Below are 20968 nucleotides of genomic sequence, written 5' to 3'. Positions count from 1 at the left end.
GTGCCCCAGCCAGCTGCTTCTATTTCAGACTGATAAGAGGGGTGAGTCAGCCAGCTGTGGGGATAGCAGGCTTTAAGCCTGCCTCTCCCCCTTCCGTCCCCCGTCACCCCCCGCCCAACACCCAGTCCGGCTGGGAGCTGGTTTTCTAGGGTGCCAAGGTTCCTGACTCAGCATTGGGAATCTTGGCTGAGTGTGTTCTGGGAAATGTCAGGACTACAGGAAGCAGGGCTCCCACTCACGCCATCCCCCTGGTGGGCGGGGAGTGGAGAGAAAGCAGGGTGTTATGAGGGAACAGGGGGCCAGTGTGCAGGGGCTGAGAGTAAGTGTACGCGGGAGAATATAGGGGTGTGAGCGAAAGACAGTTGGCAAAGAAAGGCAGGGGGTTTATATGGGCAAGGGAGGAGGTTGGGTACCAGGATGTGGGTGTTTGAAGCAGAGGGTAGGTGTGCAAAGTGGAGGGGCTCCATGTCAAGGGGAATTGTTTGCTGTGAAGTGTGTGTGTTCAAAGGAGAGGTGTTGAGCATGACACGGAAAAAAAATGAGTAAGGTGGTTGGCAAGGGAGAGGGATGTTTGCAAAAAGGACAGTGCAGGCAACAGGAAAGTCCGTTTAGTACAAGGCACTTTAAGGTGAGTGGAAGGGCATAAAAGGTTACGTGCGTGCTCAAGCCGCGTCGCAAAGACTCCCAGCAGGCTCCAACGCCCACCCTCTGGTCCGGCTTCAGCGCCTCAGCCCCGCCCCCCTACACACAGCGGGGCGTGTTTCGTGCCAGTCAGTGAGCCGCTGGCCTCTCATTGGCTAGCTGGCGGAGGGGGCGGGTGTTCTGAGGCTCCCGGAAGCGCAAGAGCCCCCGCGCGTGGTAGACCGGGGGGGTAGGAGGCGTGGGTGCTTAGCAACGGGGGGAGGTTCCCAGGAACGGAGTTGGGGGACACGGAAGAAATTGGGGTGCCTAGCAACAAGAAGGGCTCACGGAAGTGGAAAGATAGCACTGAAGGATCTGTGGGTGTCTAGCAACGGGGGAGGACCCTACCAATGGCTGGGGGTGGGACTGGGGGAAGTGGGTTTCGCAGGCGCGCAGGAAGAGCTAGGGGTTCCTAGCAACCGGAAGGGAGCCAGGAGAAGCTGTGGGGCGGGGCGGGGGGCGCGTATTAACAAAGAAGGAAGTCTTTCGGGAGTGGGAGTATTAGAGAGGGTGGACACAGAAGGAATGTGGGGCCTGGCAGAGCAGGGAGGCCAGTCCGCAACCCCTACCCAAATAATCCCTCCTATTCTCCCTCAGGCGATGTGGCTGGAGGTGGGGGTCCTACTGCGGGGGACTTGTGGACAACTGGGCCGTACTATTGGTCTGCCTTGTGGGGCCCCGGGGCCTGGGCTCCACTGGTGGGTAAGATTGGGAAGAGTCCCCAAGAGAAAGAGGTAGGAGAGGGAAGTTTCTGGGGGTGAAAAGAGAGGGAGGGGTCCCAGTGGGCTAGAACGACTCCGTACCCTCCAAACCTTACCAAAGTCCATGTCTCTCACAGCTGTCTTGTGGGGGTTGTCAGGCCCAACGATTTCATCAGGACGGGCCTAGCAGAGGCCTGGGTGAGGAGGACATTCGCAGGGCACGCGAGGCCCGGCCTAAGAAGACACCTCGGTTCCAGGTATCATTGTCCTCTACCCCCTCCCAGCCTAGTGACACTCCGTGACGGCTGCTGGCCCCCTGAGCCTGGGGAAGGGTGCGCCCACCTTCCCACCCTAGACCTTCCCCTTATTTCCCAGCTGAGTGACCGCTCCCGAGAACGCAAAGTGCCTGCCTCCCGCATCAGCCGCTTGGCCAACTTTGGGGGTAGGTGTGACTGGGGGCTATCCTGACCTAAACATTTACAGAACAAAGCCAGGGAGAGAGTGAATCAGAGGGAAGACAGAGGAGGGAGAGACAGGGAAAGAGAAGAAGGCAGAAACCCACAAAGCCAAGAGAAATAGGAATGTCAATGATTTTAACATTTACTGACAAATGGGAAGGGGCAAGGCCCCATGCACACATTACCTTGCTTCACTGAATCTATGAGTGTTTATTTCCATCGTGTAGATGAGGAAATGCAAGCTGAGAGAGGCGAGGTGACTTGCCTTGAGGTCACACAGCAGGATTATTCAAACTTTAGGTTGCACCCTGCTTGAAATAATTCAGTGAGTTGCAGCCAGCCTTAAAAAAAAGAAACAAAACATGAGTGTACCTGTATAGTAGTGGAAAGTATTGTTTCATGAAACATTTCATATACATCGGTCTGTACCAGTTACGATACAGGTGTCTTTACTGTGGATCGTGGGTCAAGTTTTAAACGTACTGATTCATGGTGTAAAGAGGTAGTGGAGTGCAGTGGTTAGAGCTTTGGCATCTGGCTGCGTGCAAGGTCTGATTCTGCTGAGCTCTCACTTTGTGACTGGGCAAGTTACTTCTCTGAGCCTCAGTTTCCTTTTCTATAAAATGGACATTTTTCTGTAAAGCCTATCTCATGAAGATGTGAGGATAAAAGAAAAAAAAAAAACCCACTGCCATCAAGTCGATTCCAATTCATAGTGACCGTATAGGACAGAGTAGAACTGCCCCATCGGGTTCCCAAGGAGTGCCTGGTGGATTGGAACTGCCAACCTTTTGGTTAGCAACCAAGCTCTTAACCACTATGCTACCAGGGTTTCTGATGTAAGGATAAAATGAGTTAATGCACATAACTCAGGTACCTGGCATGTAGAAAGCACTCAGAAAACTGCAGCTATACTTATAGAGGTGGTGACAGTGAAAGAGACAGAGAGACCCAAGGTGTTCTTAGGGCAAGGAGAGCAAGGAGGCTGAGGAAATCAGAGCTGGAGAGAGAACCTCAAAGGGAGGGACTGAGAGTCAGAGTCCTCGACAGATGTGCCAGGTGGAGAGGAGGGTGAGAAATAGAAATAACTAAGGAAGGGGAGATGAGCATGAAGAGGAGGAGACAGGAACGGGGTACAGGACGATAGAGAGACCCAGGGGTGTCATTTTGGGGCCTTCTTAATCTTGGAGCTCTGGTGGCGCAGTGGTTAAGAGCTACAGCTGCTAACCAAAAGGTTGGCACTTTGAACCCACCAGCCGTTCCTTGGAAATCCTATGGGGCAGTTCTACTCTGTCCTGTAGGGTCGCTATGAGTCGAAATCAACTCGGTGGCGATGGGGTAACCTTGGCTGCATACTAAAACTATCTGGAAGGCTTAGTAAAAAAAAATCACCAGCCCTTAGGCCAGTTAAATCAGCATCTCAGGGGTGGGGTTTGGGCATCATATTTATAAAAGCTTCTTAGATGACTCAACTGTGAAGCCAGGGTTAGGAACTGCTGGCTCAGGAGATAAGCCTGGAGAGAGGGCTGGAGAAAAAAATAGCCTCACCTGGAAGGAACTCAAAAGCACAGAGAGAGTGAATAAGAGACTGAGGTGGGGACAAAGGGATGCAGGGAGCTGGTGACGAAGAGTCAGGAAGATGAGTGCTTAGAGAGACTGAGAAGAGAGAGGGTCAGGAGAGAACACCCTGGGCAAGCAGACACTCAGCCTCAGCCTCCTCTCTGACTCCCCAGGACTGGCCGTAGGCTTGGGGCTGGGAGCATTGGTTGAGGTGGCAAAGAAGACCCTGCCAAGAGGACCTCTACAGTCAGGTGAGTGAGGCACACTGTCTGGGTTCAGACCCTGGCCTTGCTGTGTGACCTGGCGCAAGAAGCTTTACCTCTCAGAGCTCAAGTTTCCTCATCTGGAAAATGGAGGTGACGATAATGTACCCACCACTTAGGGTCGGTGTGAAGTGTTCAGAACGGGGCTAGGCTGCTACTATGGTTGTGATTAAGGGAAGCATATCCTCTTGAGAAACAATATAAGCCATCGGAAGTTAAGTTTCTAACGTGGAGCAAGAGAGGAAAGCTGAAAGTCGGAGTGCCAGTGGGGACCTAAGTACAAGAGAGATGGAATTAGATGTGTAAAGAGAAGAATTTGTGGGCAAGACTCCTCAAAAAGCTTATGACTTCAATCAAAAGTGGGAAACATTCCAGATTAAAACGGGACTAAAGAGACCCCAACTGACACATGGAATGCATGAACCTTGACTGGATCTCAGTTTAGGGGGAAAAAAACAGCTATAAGAGACTTTTTTCTTTTTTTTTTTTTTTAATTTTATTGTCCTTTAAGTGAAAGTTTCTAGCGCAAATTAGTTTTTTCATTCAAAAACTTATATAGAAATTGTTTTGTGACATTATTTTGCAGCCTCCACAGTGTGTCAGCACTCTCCCCAATTCCATCCTGGGTTCCCTCTGTTCATTCATACGATTTTCCTGTCCCTTCCTGACTTCTCAGCTTTGCTTTTAAGCAGGTGTAACCCATTGGTGTAGTGGTTAAGTGCTATGGCTGCTAACCAAAGGGTCAGCAGTTCAAATCTGCCAGGCGCTCCTTGGAAACTCTATGGGGCAGTTCTACTCTGTCCTATAGGGTTGCTGTGAGTCAGAATCGACTTGATGGCACTGGGTTTGGTTTTTTTTGGTGTTAACCCATTTGGCCTCATGTACTTGAATGAACTAAGGTGCACGTCCCTCACATGTATTTTTGTTCTATAGGCCTGTCTAATCTTTGGCTGAAAGGTTGACTTCAGGAGTGGTTTCAGCCCTGAGTTAGCAGGATATCTGGGGCCATAGTCTTGGGGTTCCTTCAGTCTCTGTCAGACCAGTAAGTCTGGTCTTTTTTTGTGAATTTGAATTTTATTCTGCATTTTTCTCCCACTCTGTCCAGGACCCTCTACTGTGATCCCTGTCAGAGTGGTCAGTGGTTATAATAGACTTTTGGGGACAATTTGGGAAATTTGAATATGGACTAGATAGTAGATGATATTAGGAAATGAGTGATAATTTTCTTAGATATGTAATGGTGCTGTGATTATATAGAAGAATGTCAGTATTCTTAGAAAAAGAACGATGAAGCTTTTAGCGGCTGAGTTCAGATGTGCAATTACATCCAAGTGGTCCGCCATATAATAATCATAACAACGACAGCAACACACAAACACAGACAAAGCAGATAAGGCAGAATGTTACACTGCTGAGTAGAGATGGAGGGTAGCTGGGAGTTCCCGGCGCTAGCACCTCTTCTGTCTGTCTGGATTTTCTCAAAATAAAAGTGGTGCTGGCGGGGAATGAGGCAGACCCAAGTCTGTACCCTGCTCTGCCACTTCCATGCTGTGTGACCTAGGGCCAGGCACTCTACCTCTCTGAGCCTCTTGCTTCTCCACCTTGTACGTCAAGGCATTAGTGGTTCCTGCTTCCTGGGAGGTTGTGGAGATTAAGCTAGAGAATCCACAAAAACACTCTGAACTCTGCCTGCCGCAGGGCGAGCACTCAGTACATAGTGTAATACGTTTTCATAAAAGAAAGAAAAGTTTAATAAATGCTTTATTGAAGCATTTTATAATTTACAGAGGGAAACGTACTCATATTCTAAGTGTACAGCTTGATGAATTTTCACAAAGTAGACACGTGTGTACCCAGATCAAGAAGGCCTAGAACTGTGGTTCTCCCACTTTCTGGCCTCAGGATCCCCGCACAACCTTAAAACTGATGAGTGACTAAATAAAGTGCGGTATAGCCATACAAGGAAACCCTGGCGGCGTAGTGGCTAAGTGCTACGGCTGCTAACCAAAGGGTCGGCAGTTCGAATCCGCCAGGCGCTCCTTGGAAACTCTGTGGGGCAGCTCTACTCTGTCCTGTAGGGTCGCTATGAGTCGGAATCGACTTGACGGCACTGGGTTTGGTTTTTGGTTTATAGCCATACAATAGAATATTACTCAGCCAGAAAGAGAAATAGAGCCCTGATACATATCACAACACGAATGAACCTTGAAAACATCATGCCGAGTAAAATAAATCAGTCCCAAAAGGACAAACACTGTGTGATCTCACTTATACAAACTAGGCAGATACATAGAAAGCAACGATTATTAGTGTTTATGGGGGGTGGGGGGGCAGTTATTGCCTAGGGGCGCTGAGGGTCTGTTAATGGTGGTGGGATAATTCAGAAAAGGATAGCGGTCATGGTGGCACCACGTGAAGAACATAATCCCTGTCACTAAATTACACACGTAGAAATTAGTGAATTGGTGAATGTTTTGTTATGTATATTTTTACCACAGTTAAAAACAACAAAAAAACCCTATAACAGTGGTTCTCAAACTTTTTGATCTCAAGATCCCCACACAGCCATCAAACTCTGATGAATGAGTAAATAAAACGTGTTATAGTCATACAATGGATTGTTGTTCAGCCGTAAAAAGGAATGACGTCCTGAAACATGCCGCAGTACGGATGAGCCTTGAAAACGTGTTGCTGAGTGAGGCGGCGGACACAAAGGGCCACATACTGTACGATTCCACTCATGTTAAATATGTAGGATAGGCAAGTCAATAGAGACAGCAAGAAGTCTTGTAGTTACCTAAACCCATTGCCTTTGAGTCGATTCCAACTCATAGCGACCCCTGTAGGCCAGAATAGAACTGCCCCATAGAGCTTCCAGGGAGCACCTGGTGGATTTGAACTGCTGACCTTTTGGTTAGCAGCTGTAGCTCTTAACCATTATACCACCAGTGGTTACCTAGGACTGGGGAAAGGAGCCCTGGTGGTGCAGTGGTTATGCGCTCTGCTGCTAACTGAAAGATCAGCAGTTTGAACCCACCAAACCACTCCACAGGAGAAAAATATGGCAGTCTGCTGCCATAAAGATTACAGCCTTGGAAACCCTACGAGGCAGTTCTAGTCTGTCCTACAGGGTGACTGTGAGTTGGAATCGACAAGACGGGGATGAGTTTTGGTTTTAGGGCTGATGAGATGAGGAAGAAATGGGGAATAATTGCCAACAGGTATAGAATTTCTTTTTGGGGGGGTGATGAAATATACTAAAATCGATTGCAGGGATGGTTGCTCGGATCTGCGAAAATAGCTAAAAGGCATACAATTGTAGACTTTAAACAGGTGAATTGTGTAGTATGTGAATTATATCTCAGTAAATCTGTTAAAAAAATATATCGAGGGCCCCCAAAGAGCTTGTTCATGCAGGTTATATTTATTCTTATTTACCATATTAGAGATTAAAGCCAGGACATCTCTCCAACACGAGAATACTCACGTTCCATCAGCCATCAGAGCCATGATGTCTGCACACACCATGGAGCCTCTAGAAAAGCCCACTGAACACTCAAGCGAGAGTGGGCGCAAAAAGGGGCAGATATTGTGAAAATAGTTTTCATCTCACAGACCCTCTGAAGGGTCTCAGAGTCCCCTGGGGACCTCCAGGCCACACCCTGAAATTTGCTGCCCTAGAAGTTCCAGAAGCCCCTCTCATGCCCTAGGGTGATTCATGGTCACTCCTAGTTTCTGCACCGTCTTGACTTCTAACACTCTAGCGTTGCCTATTTTTGCTCTTTATGTAAATGGAATTGGATAGTGTATTCTCTCATGAGTCTGGCTTCTTTTCGCTCACTGTTATGTTTGGGAGGCACGTCCATGTTGTTGTGTGTATCTAGACATTGTTTAATCACCACCTTCGTTTTCCACTCCATGACTATACCGCAACCTGTCCATTCATTCTACTGACGGTCATTTGGGTGTTTCCATTTTGGGACTCTTGTGAATGGAGGTGCTGTGAACATTCTTGTGCTGTCCGTTGGTGGATGGATTGATGCCTTTCTCTCGGAAAGGAATTGCATCAGGTATGCAGATGTGTAGCTTTAGTAGAAACTCCTGGACCATTTCCCAAAGGGCCTGCGCCATGACACTCACCAGCAGGGTGTGAGTTCAGGCTGCTCCACGTCTTTGTCAGCACTTGGTACCGTCTTTTTCATTTTAGCCACTCTGGTGGGTGTGCAGTGGTGTTACAGTCACTATTATCCTGATTTTAATACTAATTATTCTTTATCCCCAGAGGGTGGCTCCCAGCTGGGCTCTAGCCCCTTCCTGTCTGAAGCCAATGTCGAACGGATCGTCCAGACCTTATGTACAGTTCGGGGGGCTGCCCTCAAGGTTGGCCAAATGCTCAGCATCCAGGGTATAGCAAGACCACGACCCTCTATCCCTGACCCCTGACCTCACTTCTACCCTATCCTATCCCACCCCACCCAACATGCCCCGACTTCAGATGGTCCCCCAGGGGCCCTCCTCCCTCACCGCTTCCCTCCCCCTGCTGTCTCCCAAGACAACAGCTTCATCAGCCCTCAGATGCAGCGCATCTTTGAGCGGGTCCGCCAGAGCGCCGACTTCATGCCCCGCTGGCAGATGACGGTGAGTGCCCAGCATGCTCTCCCCCTGCCCACCCTCTTGGCCTCATAGATCGGCTTGATGCCTGACTCTGAGCCTCAGCCTCAGTTATCCCACCTGCAAAATGGGCATTACTGAAGCTCACGCCTCACCAGTGCTGTGACGGTTCTATGAGAAGGTGAAGAGTACCTCGTGTGGTTCCTGGTGCAGCCTGGGCCCTGGGGAGGCTGCTGACGAGGTAGCAAAGCCCAGTAATGGGGGGCCAGTCAGCGTGGGCTCAGACCCTGGCTTGACCTCTCTGTACCTCAGTTTTATCATCTGCAAAATGGGGATAGTGATAGCAGCCTCCACGTTGGAGGGTTAAATAAATTCGTCTATGTGAAGCTCTTTGAACAGCCCCTGACACTTCGTGAGTGAGATGCGAGTTTTGTCATTGTTCTTTTCAAGTTAGAGGAGATAGTGTCTGTGAATAGGCTGGCACCACACCTGGCACCAAGACATGAGCTGTTCTTGTAATAACTGGGTGAGGGCGTGAAGCCTGGAATCTGCCCAGCTGCCTTTCTTCTCGTCTCTGCCACCCACTCTCCGTGTGACCTTGACCAATTGCTGCCCCTCCCAGAGCCACTCTGAACAGGACCCAGCCCCAGGATGCTCTCCATAAATTTTAGCTCTTCTTTAATATTACGACATATAACAGAATTATTATCAATCTAATTATAGACAAAAATAGTCTTCACAACAGCGCAGGGAATGCACAGTTGGGAGACACAACCTGGGCTAGGCTTCCCAGTCCTCACTGCCTGCTTGGTCCCCTTGGGCAAGAGACTTCTCTCTGAGCCTCAGTTTCCCCATCTGTAAAGTGGGGTAGCGTGAAGAGCTTAGCCCAGGGTCCAGTGTGTGGTGAGTGCCCTGTAGTTAGTGCTGGGGTCATGAACCTGCACAGCTGCCCCTAACCATGACAGTGATTGCTCTGACCACTCCCCTCAGAAAGTTCTGGAAGAGGAGCTCGGCAGGGACTGGCAGGCTAAGGTAGCCTCTTTGGAGGAGGTGCCCTTTGCCGCCGCCTCAATCGGGCAGGTGCACCAGGGCATGCTGCGGGATGGGACGGAGGTGGCTGTGAAGATCCAGGTGAGAGAGAGGCAAGGCGGGAGTGGGTATGGCCCTGGTGTTGGGGGGGTGACTCCCTTCCTCCCTTCCTCTCTCTCTCCTTTGCAGTACCCGGGTGTTGCCCAGAGCATCCAGAGCGACGTCCAGAACCTGCTGGCAGTGCTCAGGATGAGCGTGGCCCTGCCAGAGGGTGAGGCTCCCCTTCCACACGTGGGGCTGGCTGGAGGCAGAGCAGCCCACATGGGGCAAGGTGTCCGTGTGTATGCATGTGAGAATGTGTACATGTGTGTAAGAGAGAGAGACACTCCAAAGCAGGGAGAGCCCAGAGAGCATGAGCGTGTGTGTGAAAAAAAAAACTTAGAGCTTCTGAACGCATCACAGAGACAAGCCTAGACCAAAACTCAGAATCAGACACACAGAGGGTGTGCAATGCAGAGAGAGGGGTTGTAGGTGTGAAAGAAGCTACAGAAGCAGAAAGGGAGTGTAAGCAGAACAGCCTGTTTGTGTTAGAGCACATGAGAAAGCACCTGAGTAAGCTGGAGCAGGTGTGTGTGAGAGAGAGACAGAGAGGGGGAGCCTAGAGTGAGACTCCAAGGCAGGGAGTGGTGTGAGAAAGACAGAGAGAGGGGGTCTAGAGTGAGACTCGGAGGCAGGGAGTGGTGTGAGAGACAGAGAGAGCGGGCCTAGAGTGAGACTCCGAGGCAGGGAGTGGTGTGAGAGACAGAGAGAGCGGGCTTAGAATGAGACTCTGAGGCAGGGAGTGGTGTGTGAGAGTCAGAGAGAGGGGGTCTAAGGTGCGAATCCGAGGCAGGAAGCAGTGTGAGAGAGACAAAGAGGGGGAGTCTGGAATGATACTCCAAGACAAGGAGCAGTGTGAAAGAGACAAGATGGTCAGAAGACAGAACAGGTGCCCTGTGTGATGGTGAGAGATGTGAGGGACTGGTATGCATGTGTGTGGAAGAGACAGACCAGGAGATCCTGCCTTCAGAAGGACTGCAGTTGTCTGAAGGACGGAGGGAAGTGTGTGATGTGTGTGTCGGGGTCAGAGCAGGCAGAGACCGGGAGTGTGCATGTGTCTGGAGGGCAGAGGCAGATGAGGGCACAGAAGACGTGGAGCAGGTGTGAGAGACAGAAAGGGAGGGAGGGAGACTAATAAAAGAAGACATCCATGAGTGGGAGCCTGAGGGGCAGGGGTGGGCTGGAGGGTAGCCTTCCCGGCTGACAGGGCTGTACCTTTCAGGCCTGTTTGCTGAGCAAAGTCTGCACACCTTGCAGCAGGAGCTGGCTTGGGAATGTGACTACCGCCGGGAGGCAGCTTGTGCCCAGAACTTCAGGTGAGCTGAGCCCCTGTAGGACCCTTAGGGAGCCCTTCCCTCCCAGCTTTCCTCCTTCCTTCCCTCCAGGGCTGAGTGGGAAGTAAGGCCCCCATAGTCTCTGGCAGCTGGAGCCCTGGGGTGGGGCTGGCAGACTCTGTTCCTCTTTCATTTATCTGTTCTTCCATCCATCCGTCACTTCTTTTATCCCCTATGTCCTCTGTGAGCTTGGGCAGGTCACTTCCTCTCTGAGTGTTAGTTTGCTCATCTGTCCAATGGGACTCATAACCACGTGGCTTGATGGGGGAGGTGGGCTTGTCAACAGGGAGTTGATTACACACTGAGATTCTGTTACACCCACCGGATTGACAAAGACTAAGAAACCTGACAGCGCCAAGAGCTGCTAAGAATGGGACTCCAGGGCATTCCTCATTCACTGTGGGCAGGAGAGGACATCGCCAGAAGCACTTTGGAGAAACGGCTTGGCTACATCTGCTAAGGCTCAGTATTCACATACCCTACAACCTAGCAGTTGCCCTTCTAGTTAACGGTACTCTAGAGACACTCCAACACTGGTTTCTAGGATACTTAGGGCAGCATTATTTGCAACAGTCCAAAACTAGAAACAACCCAAATCTCGACCCCAGCAGGGTGGGTAAATAAATTACAGAATGCTCATCAGTGAAGAATGATCTGTGAACTGTGGCTGCATAGAACAACACGGTGGTATCTTTGAAGCATGGTGATGAGCGACAGTCACACCTACATAGGGTCCCCCACAATGTGCTGGCAAGCTCTGTGGATGGAGTGAGAGGAATGGCCACAGAAGGCAGTGGTTAGCGCTGTGTGGCCTGAATCCGTACAGTGGCCTCAGGAGAGCGGCCTCCTCGTTGGGGCAGCAAGGATCAGAGGGAACTGTGCTGATGAAATGCTTGGCACAGGGCCTACCTCAAACATTAGAGTTTTTATAAATAGGAGCAAAACTACAAGGCCCCAAGTAGGACCTTGAGGAGGAGCATGCGAGGTGAGGCTGGGCCAGAGCCCGCCCATATGGGATCTGGGGAGACCTCCCACACACTGTACCCTTAGGATAAAAATCCACATCCTTCCTCTGGCCCCTGCCCACCTCCCTGGGACTCCTCACTTTGGCCACCCCACAGGTCCCCAGTGACAGGCCTCTCTCACATTCTTTGCCTCCCAGATCTTATACACTTATCCAGCAATTGTTCCTTCTGTTGGAGTGATCTCTTGGGGCGGGGTGGGGCTTGCTTATTGGCCGCTCTGTTCCCAGCATCCTCCTACACTGGGACAGACAGATACAGAGATGGATTCTTTCCCTTTTACTTACCAATGTTCTGAGTAACGATTCCAAGGAGTGACCAATGCATATTACCATGGACTCTTTGGATGAATGAGTCAATTGACGAAAGAAGTAATGCACATGAAGCTAAGTGCTTTGGGCTTCTCCTGGGCGACCAGAAGCCACAGGTGCATCTCAGGTAGTGAAGTGGTAGCTGGGTCTCCAACAGCACCCAGTTTTAGGGGCGGGCCCAGAGTAAGTGCTATGGAGATATTTGCTGACTGAATGAATGAAATGTCTGAATGAATGTCAGTCTAGCCAGGTGTTGGCCATCATTCAGGGCAGACAGAGGCAAGACAAGAGCAGGAGGAAAGCAAAACATACGCTCTTCTTGCAGGACTTCTTTCAGAGCAGGGCCCCAGGGGCCTGCGGCACTGACACTCATTCATTCCTTCTCCTCCCTCCTGCCCCAGGCAGTTGCTGGCGGATGACCCCTTCTTCCGGGTGCCAGCCTTAATTCAGGAGCTGTGCACCACACGGGTACTGGGCATGGAGCTGGCCAGAGGTGTCCCTCTGGACCAGTGCCAAGGCCTGAGCCAGGACATCCGGAATCAGGTACATGGTCCCAGCCCAGTGGACAGTAAGGTGGGGTGCTGCCCCAAGGCGAGCTAGAAGGGGCCAGGCCCATGGTCCCACCCCAGTCCAGAGAGGACTGTGCACAGCAGGCCACACTGCCATGTCTGTGTATCTGTTACTGTTTCTCCCCGCCCCAGATTTGCTTCCAGCTCCTGAGGCTGTGTCTGCGGGAGCTGTTTGAGTTCCGATTCATGCAGACGGACCCCAACTGGGCCAACTTCCTGTATGATAGCTCCAGCCACCAGGTTGGTTCCTCGTGATGCACATCGGGGTGCACTAGCTCAATACAGTAGTAGTTTACCGCTCAGCCATGGGACAGGCTGGGCTGGCTCGCCTCTGTGAGGCATCCAGGGGCTCAGGCTTCCTCCGTTTTGTGGCTGTGCCAGCCCCTAGTGCCAATGCTCTGCCCCTGGTGAAAGGCAGTGAGGTCAAGGGGGTTACTGTCTTCCACAGTGCTTCGGCCAGAAGTGACCCCTCATTTCCTTCACCTTTCTCTCCATCGATGAGAACTAGTCACCTGGCCTGTCTAGGTGCAAGGGATGCTGGGAAATGGAGTCCCTGGCTGGGCAGTGGCTTCGTGGTGGCATTGTGGCCCTGCAGAAGAGGGAGCACAACTTTTGGAAGGCAGTTAGCCGTCGCTACCACACTCGTCATTCATTTAGAAAGTACCAGACACCCACTCTGCCGCTTGATGGTGATGACAAGACATCCCTGATCCTTGCCTTCTCAGAGTTCCCAGCTCAGTGGGGGATACGTCCATGACTGGGCAATGATGACCTCAGGTTGTTAGTACCATGATGGGGAAGCCGGGCTAGAGTGGTCAGTAATGGGAGAGGCACAGGCAGGGGGGTCAGGGTGGGGCCAGAGGAGGAGCAGGCAGAGGGGTGGATGGGGTCAAGGAAGATTTCCTCAAGGAAGTTCCAATAAAGCTGAGACTGGAAAGCTGAGGAGCCAGTACTTCAGAGAGCAGGGAAGAGTGTTCCCGGAACAGGCACAGTGCACAAAGGCCTGGAGGTGAGAGTTTGGACTGCTAGACTTCCGGTGTGCGGTGCGTGGCTTCAGCTTTACCAGAGATTGCCAAACGTTGCTCTAAAATAGTCTGCATCCATTTTATCCCCAGAGGGATCTTTCTAAATTGCTAAACAAACACTGGTCAAGATAGCCCTTCCTCAGCTCCCCAGTACCCTCAGGACAAAGTCTGAGCCCTTTGCCAGCCTCGGTGCCTTGCCACCCCTTCCCCCAACCTGCACACTCAGCCTATGTCTCCTCCTAGGCTGAAACCCTCCCTAGGGAGGTGATTTTCTAACTCCAGGAGGTAGCACGAGTCCTGGCACTAGCTATGGGGTCCCAAGAGCATTTTTTGTTTTAAAAGAATAGAATGGAAAGTATCAGCATGTCGTAGGTGGTAGGAATGCGTATTGGTTCAGGACGCTTTTGTTTGACTTTTATATTTGTGTGTGTGTCTGTAATGGCGCCCAGCGTATGCTGTATTTCTTCCTGTGGGTTGTGGTCAATAGTTTGAACTCCTGCCCTAGAGAAACTCTTTCACATGTGTTCAGTGAGCACTGTTGTTAATAGTAGAAGCCAGAAGCAACCACAATGTCCATCAACCACTAAGTGCCTCGTGATATAATTACGGAATGAAGTCCTTATATAGCAATGAGGAATGAATGAGTCTGAGTGAAACATAGCCGTGAAGGTATAGATCTAACAACCATCTGGCCAAGTAGAATAAGTTGCAGGATAACTATAGTACATACCATTTAAATGAAGTTTAAAACATTCCTATATATTGCTTATGGATACACACGTAAGTAGAAAATACATAAACTCATGCTTGGAATGACACACATGATTTCAGGATGGTGACCCTGGAAGAGAGAGCAGGGACATGGGGGAGGTGGGATCAGGGTGGGGATGTGGGAGGCTTCCCCTGGACTGGATAGTTTATATTTTAAGCTGAGTGATGGGTTTTGTGGACATTGATTTTGCTTTTCTATATATTATTATTATTCTCTGGGTTTTTCTGCACATCTAAAATATATCATTATAAAAACAAGTAGGACCAAAAAATAAAAGCCAGATCCCTCCGACTACCATGTGGGGGTAGATTGGAAGGGCCGAGACTGGAGGCCAGGAGCCTAAGGTGGAAGCTGGGCAGGGACCCTGGCAGGAGACAGCAGGGATGTGGGTGGGGGCTGTTGACGGACTCCCAGTATTCCTTTCTCCACCCCCATTCCCAGGTGACCCTGCTGGACTTTGGGGCGAGCCGGGAGTTTGGGACCGAGTTCACAGACCATTACATCGAGGTGAGTCACCTCTGTCGGGCTGAGGCCCAGGCCAGATACTGGGGCATGGGTGAGGAGGAGAAACACTGCAGCTGGAATTGAGAAATAATAAAGACTAGTAATATTAATGGAGCCCTGGTGGTGCAGTGGTTAAGAGCTCAGCTGCTAACCAAAAAGATCGGCCGTTGAACCCAGCAGCCACTCCTTGGAAACCCTATGGGGCAGTTCTGCTCTGTCCTATAGGGTCACTATGAGTCAGAATCAACTCAACGGCAACGGGTTTGGTTTTTAGTAATATTAATAGCCTGAGGGTGCAATGGTTAAGCGCTCAGCTGCTAACTGAAAGGTCAACAGTTCGAACCCACCAGTGGCTCCATGGGAGAAAAGACCTGGCAATCTGCTCTTGTAAAGATTTCAGTTTAGGAAACCCTATGGGGCAGTTTTGCTTTGTCCTATAGGGTCACTGTTGAGTTGGAATCGACAGCACACAACAATAGTAATATTAATAGCTGCTAAAAAATACCAACCACTTAATACTTTGTCAGGTACTGTTTTAAATACTTTGACTATAGCAGTTGATTTAAGCCATACAGCAACCCTATGGGGTAAGGACCATTATTAGCCCCATTTTATAGATAAAGTAATTGGGGCTCAGAGGTTAAGTGATTTACCCAAGATCACACAGCTGGTAAGTGGCAGAGCTGGGATTCAAACTTAAGTAGTCTAGGTCCCATGTTCCCAACCCTTGACTTCTCCCTCCTCAGATAGAGGCTCACAATGGCCATCTTGTCAGCTCTCCGTCCCCGCCCCCCTGCCACAAGCTGCCCCCTCGGGGGTGGCCCTGCTCCTCAGGAAGTGCTTCCTTACCACATTGCCGGTCCCTGCCGCCCACTGAGACCCCGAGGTTGCTCTGCCTCAGAGAACACCATCTCATTCATTTGTTGCGACTGAACATTTGACTTGAGTCATCAATTTAAACATTCTCTGATACCCCTCTGTGCCCAAACCTGTTCTGGGCAATACTGAAGACAACAGCAGTGACCAGTCCAGGTCCCTACTTTCATGGAGCTCACAGTCCTGTCGGGAACAGACAGGGATGACCCAGAGTGGTCAGGGCTGGGATGGGGAAAGCACAGAGGACTCTGGAAGCCCAGAAGAGGTGCCTGACCCAGCTGGGAGTCGAGAAGGGCTTCCTGAGGAGGGATGTCTGAGTTGAGACCCACGGGATGAGGAGGACCAGCCAGGAAGAGATTAGGAGGGTGTTCAGAAAGGTAGCCTGTGCACAGGCCCAGAGGTGAGAAGCAATGTCTCAGTTACCTAGCATTGCCATAACACGAACACCACAAGTAGGTGGCCCTAATGAACAGAAATTTATCTCCTCATGGTTGTGGAGGCTAAAAGGCCAAATCCAGGTCTCGGGCGTGTCGATTCCTTGTCTGGAGCTCCGGGTGTCCCTTGGTTCCTAGATGATCCTCATGTGATGTCTGTTTTCCCCCACGTGTGTTTCTCTATTCTGTCCTTTTGTATAACTCAGAAGTGATTAGGTTTAGGACCCACCCTGCACTGGTATGACCTCATTAACGTAACAAAAGTAAAGCCCCGTTGCCAAATAGGGTCACGTCCACAGGTACAGAGGTTAGAATTTCAACACATTTTGTGGCGGAGGGACACAGCGCTTTTCCACGTTTACTGTGCACGTGAAATGCTGATTCTGGTAGACTAGGCCTAGAGTTGGGCATCGGTTTCTGTGTTTCTAACACACTCGGGGTGATACTAGTGCTACCTGTATGGGGACCACACTTAGATTGGCGAGGCCCTCCATGCAGTTGCTGTCGAGTTGACCCCGACTCATGGCGACCCCATGTGTGTCAGGGTAGCACTGTTGTCCAGGGGGTTTTCAATGGTTGACTTTTCAGAAATAGATTGCTAGGTCTTCCTTCCAAGGTGCCTCTGGGTGGGCTCGAACCTGTAACCTTTTGGTTGGCAACAGAGCACATTAATCATCTGTGCTACCCAGGGGCTCCCTAGAGGACCAAAGAGAAAGAAGTCCATGTTCTGACTGGGAGGGGCGGGAGCCAGAGATGAGGCTGGAGCCAAATCCCCCTGGGGCTTAGAGTCCCTGCTTTGCAGTTGGTCTTTATCCTGTTGCACTGGGGAGCCATGGAAGGGATTTGAACAGGGAGGGACCTAGTCAGAGTTAGAAAGCTCTCTCTGAATAAGGGCTGGTCTTTAAGACTGGGATCCCAGGAAGGCTGTGGAGAGGAGAAGAGGAGGCAGTTGGCAGAGATCCCAGTGGATACTTTGTGGGAGCTGATGGCTGGAGGGGGCAGAGATGGGCAGGACAAGGCCCAGGCTTCCAGCCTGGGGATGGGGGATGGTGGACCTACCTCCAAGATTGGGACAGGAAGGTGGACCTGGTGCCCTGCCGTAGGTCCCTTGGGGCTCTCTGTGGGTCACAGAGTGAGGCACAAGGCCAAGGCCTCTCTGGGTAGTTTGGACATCCCAGACCCCTCCCCCCTCCCAGGCTGCATAGCAAGGTCCTCCTACCACCTCTGCAGCCGTTTCTAGTTAAAAAGCCCTGTCACACCAGCCCTGGAGGACCACAGGCCTGAGAGATGGCCAGACAGGCTCTGGCAGGGGGAGCTGAGGCCCCGTGTGAGGCAGGAGCCAGAAGAGAAGTGCACGCCCCCTCCCCCAAGAAAGGGCAGCACAGAGCTTAAGGGTTTGGTATGGGGGCCAGACTAACCCGAGTTCCCAGGCCTGCCCATGTCACTCCCCTCTGGCCTTTTTCCTCATCTGTGAGGCAGGGACCCTTATACCCACCCCAAAATAATAATAAAACCAAAGAACCAAACCTGCTGCTGGCAAGTTGACTCCGACTGAGACTAATAGGAAAGGAGCCGGTAATCGGATGGCACTTCCTACATGCGCAGTGCCAAGTTCTTCACATAGACCACTCCTTTATCCTCACGACAACCCCATGAGGAAGGCCCTTATGTCACCCCTACTTCACAGATGATGGGCCGAGGCCGAGAGGTAAAGTGCCTTGCCCAGAGTCCTCAGCCAGCAGGTGGCAGAGCCAGGGTTGAACCCAGCAGACCCGCTGCAGCCTCCCTGCCGAACTCCTGCGTCCCTAAGTGAGCATGTGGCTGTAGAGAGGGGCACAGTCCACACCCAGATGTGCCACAGGTTCACCAAGGCCTCGTGAGTACCAGGCCCTGCGCATGTGGGACTCAACCCAACAGGGCTTCCTGCTCACACGGGTCTCGGAGTCCAGTGTGGGAGACAGACATCAACCAGACGATCCTAGACATGGCACAGTGGCAACCTCGGATGCAGCTCAGGGTCACAGTCACCTTCTTGTCTGGTTGACTGTTTAGACACATGGGCAGCACTTGAGCCGTTTTCCTCTGTGCCGTTTCACTGTGGTAGAGCCCAGGCAGGTGGGCAAAACCCCTGGCAGCCCTCTCCCAGGCTGTGGAACAGTCTGGAGGGAGACGCACACTGACCAGGCTAGGTAGGGAGGGGAGGCTTCTGGGTGCGGGGCTCAGGTTAGTGAGGGTGGAGGGGGGTGCCAGGAAGGCCAGGCTTCAAAATCCCATCACCAGTTATCAAGACCCCCCTCGAGCCCTTGCTGGGCTCTGACGCTTTGCCCATACCCATCTCCCCAGGTGGTGAAGGCTGCAGCTGATGGGGACAGAGCCCGGGTTCTGCAGAAATCCCGAGACCTCAAATTCCTCACAGGCCTTGAAACCAAGGTTGGGAGATGCTGGGGGGAGTAGGGAGCTGGGGTCTGTTCTGGGGGCTCCTGGGGATGGAGAGGGGAGGGGGGCTGCTTGTCTCTACTTGGAAGAGAGGAGCCTGTATGTCTCCACTGGGGGAACTCACAGGAGCTGCTTATCTGTACTGGGGGGCTCTGGGGAGGGAGGGGAAATGGTGGCTGCTTGACTACCCAGGAACCCTGGGCACTTCTTGTCCCTTCTGGGGAAGTGGGGGGCTGCTGGTCTGTACGGGAGGGCCTGGGGCACTGGGGGCTGCTTGTCCTACAGTGTGGAGCATTGTGTCTAAATTGGGGGCACTGAGAGGAAGTAAGGAGCATTTTTGGGGGAGGAGTAGGGGGCTGCTTAGGACCCCTGGTTGCACAGTGGTTAAGAGCTCAGTTGCTAACCAAAAGGTCAGTGGTTCAAACCCACTGCTGGCTCCACAAGAGAGAAGAAAGACCTGGTGATCTGCTCCAGTAAGATTACAGCCTAGGAAACCCTATGGGGCAGTTCTACTGTCAAGTAGGGTCTCTGTGTCTGAATCGGTTCAATAGCACGCAACAAAGGGTCTGCTTGTCTACTAGAGGGTCTAGAGGAAGCAGGGGCTGCTTGTTACTCTTGGGAGGAGTTGGGATCTGCTTATGGTTGCCACTCTGGAGAGAGCTGGGGGTTGCTGGCCTCTTCTGGGCGAGGTGGAGGGCTGTCTGTCATCACGGTGCTTCTCTTGCTCCCCCACCTACCCCAGGCATTTTCGGACGCCCACGTGGAGGCAGTGATGATCCTGGGGGAGCCGTTTGCTACCCAAGGCCCCTACGACTTCGGGGCAGGGGACACTGCCCGCCGTGTGCAGGGCCTCATCCCTGTGCTGCTGCGGCACCGGCTGCGCCCACCCCCCGAGGAGACCTACGCTCTGCACCGGAAGCTGGCAGGGGCCTTCCTGGCCTGCGCCCGCCTCCGCGCCCACATCGACTGCCGGGACCTCTTCCAGGACACCTACTACCGCTACTGGGCCAGTCGCCAGGGGTAACCACAGCCCGCAGCCTGCGGATCACAGGGACCTCTGGGTACCAAGAAGCCCTGTGGATCCCCCACAACAGCCTCCATCGCGGGCTCTCGTAAATGGCGCCTCCGGGCCCGTCCCCCTTTGCTCCACGTCTGGGAGCCCCCTTGGTCTTCCCTGCCATGCTTACCCCCTACCTTCGTCCAGAGGCTGGGACTGGGGAGCTCTCAACTTCCTGCCCCAGATCCTGCCCTCCCCACTCCAAAGTGGGCATCCTGGAGCCCTGAGCCAGGGAACCCACGAACTTATTTCTGCCGCCGTTTGAGGGAGCTTGAGGCCCCTAGGAAGAAATCAGGAAGGTCCAGACTCATCTAGAGGGGGGCCCCTCCCGTCTGCTCAGGTCTCCGAGGATCCAACGGCCAAAGGGGAGGGGCGGGGTTGGAGGAGCAGCCGTCACCTTTGCCCCCTCCTCCTCCACCAGCTGTCATCCCCCGTTTCAGCGTCTCTGTGAGTCGGGGAGCGGGGCGCGAGGGTGTGAACCTTCGGTCCTAATAAAAGCGGCCCTCCCCTTCCCCCAGCTCTTTTTTCTGTGCTGGGGGGGAGAGGGAGGAGTCCGCGGGCGGCCTCCAGGTGCAGATGGCCAGCCCCCCCGCCCCTTGTCTGAAAGCCCCCGTCCTGCCCGGCCATCTGTTGCCGGAACCTCCTTCTCCCCTTTACCCCTCCCTCCACGTGCTGACCACCTGCTGGCGGCCTGTAGCAGCTGAGAAGGCCTGCCTCCCCACCCTCAGGCTGCCTTGGGCTCCCGGCTGCCCCTCGGCTCCCGGCAACCTCGCCTCTGCTAATGGGCCGTAATGCCCCAGCCAGCTGCTTTGCCAAGCCCACAGGAGTGCGGGGAAGCGGGGGCGGCGGGCGGGGATCTGGGCGCGGCTCTGGTTGCCGCCGCGGCGCCCCCGCCCCCCAAGCCGACCCGTTCTCGTACCGGGACTGCGGGGTCTGCTCATCTCCCCTCCCCTTCCTCGGAAAATGCCTCGTCACCGCTCTGTCCGCCCCCGCCGTGCCGGGAGAACCTTGGGGTTAGCGGGAAGATTTGGGGATGTCGGGAGACGAGGCGCCTCCCGAAGCAATTATTTCGGGCGCGGAACGGGAAGAGATCTAAGGTCAAGGGCCGCGGAGGGAAAGGGAACCCACGTCTGGGTGGACACGGGGGAGGCCATCTGCATATTAAGCCGGCGACGGGCCAGTGGGCGTGGCGGGGCGGTGGCCACACTGGGGAAGGCGGGGCGTGG

General features: G+C 52.7%; 1 protein-coding gene across 7 annotated transcripts; it reads left to right on the top strand.

Annotated features, from left to right (window-relative positions):
• The first annotated feature begins 829 nt into the window (after window positions 1-829).
• Window positions 830-20927, top strand: COQ8B (coenzyme Q8B). Of its 7 annotated transcripts, XR_010323312.1 has the most exons (16): window positions 876-998; window positions 1279-1383; window positions 1520-1639; window positions 1758-1824; window positions 3574-3651; window positions 7946-8068; window positions 8216-8301; window positions 9265-9405; window positions 9493-9574; window positions 10625-10718; window positions 12471-12612; window positions 12771-12878; window positions 14877-14942; window positions 17937-18125; window positions 18593-18679; window positions 19428-19455. XR_010323312.1 is itself a non-coding variant. In XM_064293679.1 (15 exons), exons 6-15 carry the CDS (start codon window positions 8053-8055, stop codon window positions 19707-19709), a joined length of 1104 nt encoding a protein of 367 aa, XP_064149749.1. In that variant the 5' UTR covers window positions 830-858; window positions 1279-1415; window positions 1520-1639; window positions 1758-1824; window positions 3574-3651; window positions 7946-8052; the 3' UTR covers window positions 19710-20927. The 7 variants fall into 7 exon arrangements, 6 of the variants coding, with proteins under 6 accessions (XP_064149749.1, XP_023395690.2, XP_010598648.1 ...); XM_064293679.1 differs by lacking the exons at window positions 876-998; window positions 17937-18125 and adding an exon at window positions 830-858 and having other exon boundaries at window positions 1279-1415; window positions 19428-20927; XM_023539922.2 differs by lacking the exons at window positions 876-998; window positions 17937-18125 and adding an exon at window positions 836-858 and having other exon boundaries at window positions 19428-20926.
• The last annotated feature ends 41 nt before the right edge of the window (window positions 20928-20968 follow it).

The sequence above is a fragment of the Loxodonta africana genome, chromosome 11 (assembly GCF_030014295.1).
Source record: "Loxodonta africana isolate mLoxAfr1 chromosome 11, mLoxAfr1.hap2, whole genome shotgun sequence".
Classification (NCBI taxonomy): domain Eukaryota; kingdom Metazoa; phylum Chordata; class Mammalia; order Proboscidea; family Elephantidae; genus Loxodonta; species Loxodonta africana.
This window is presented reverse-complemented; position numbering and strand designations above follow the sequence as displayed.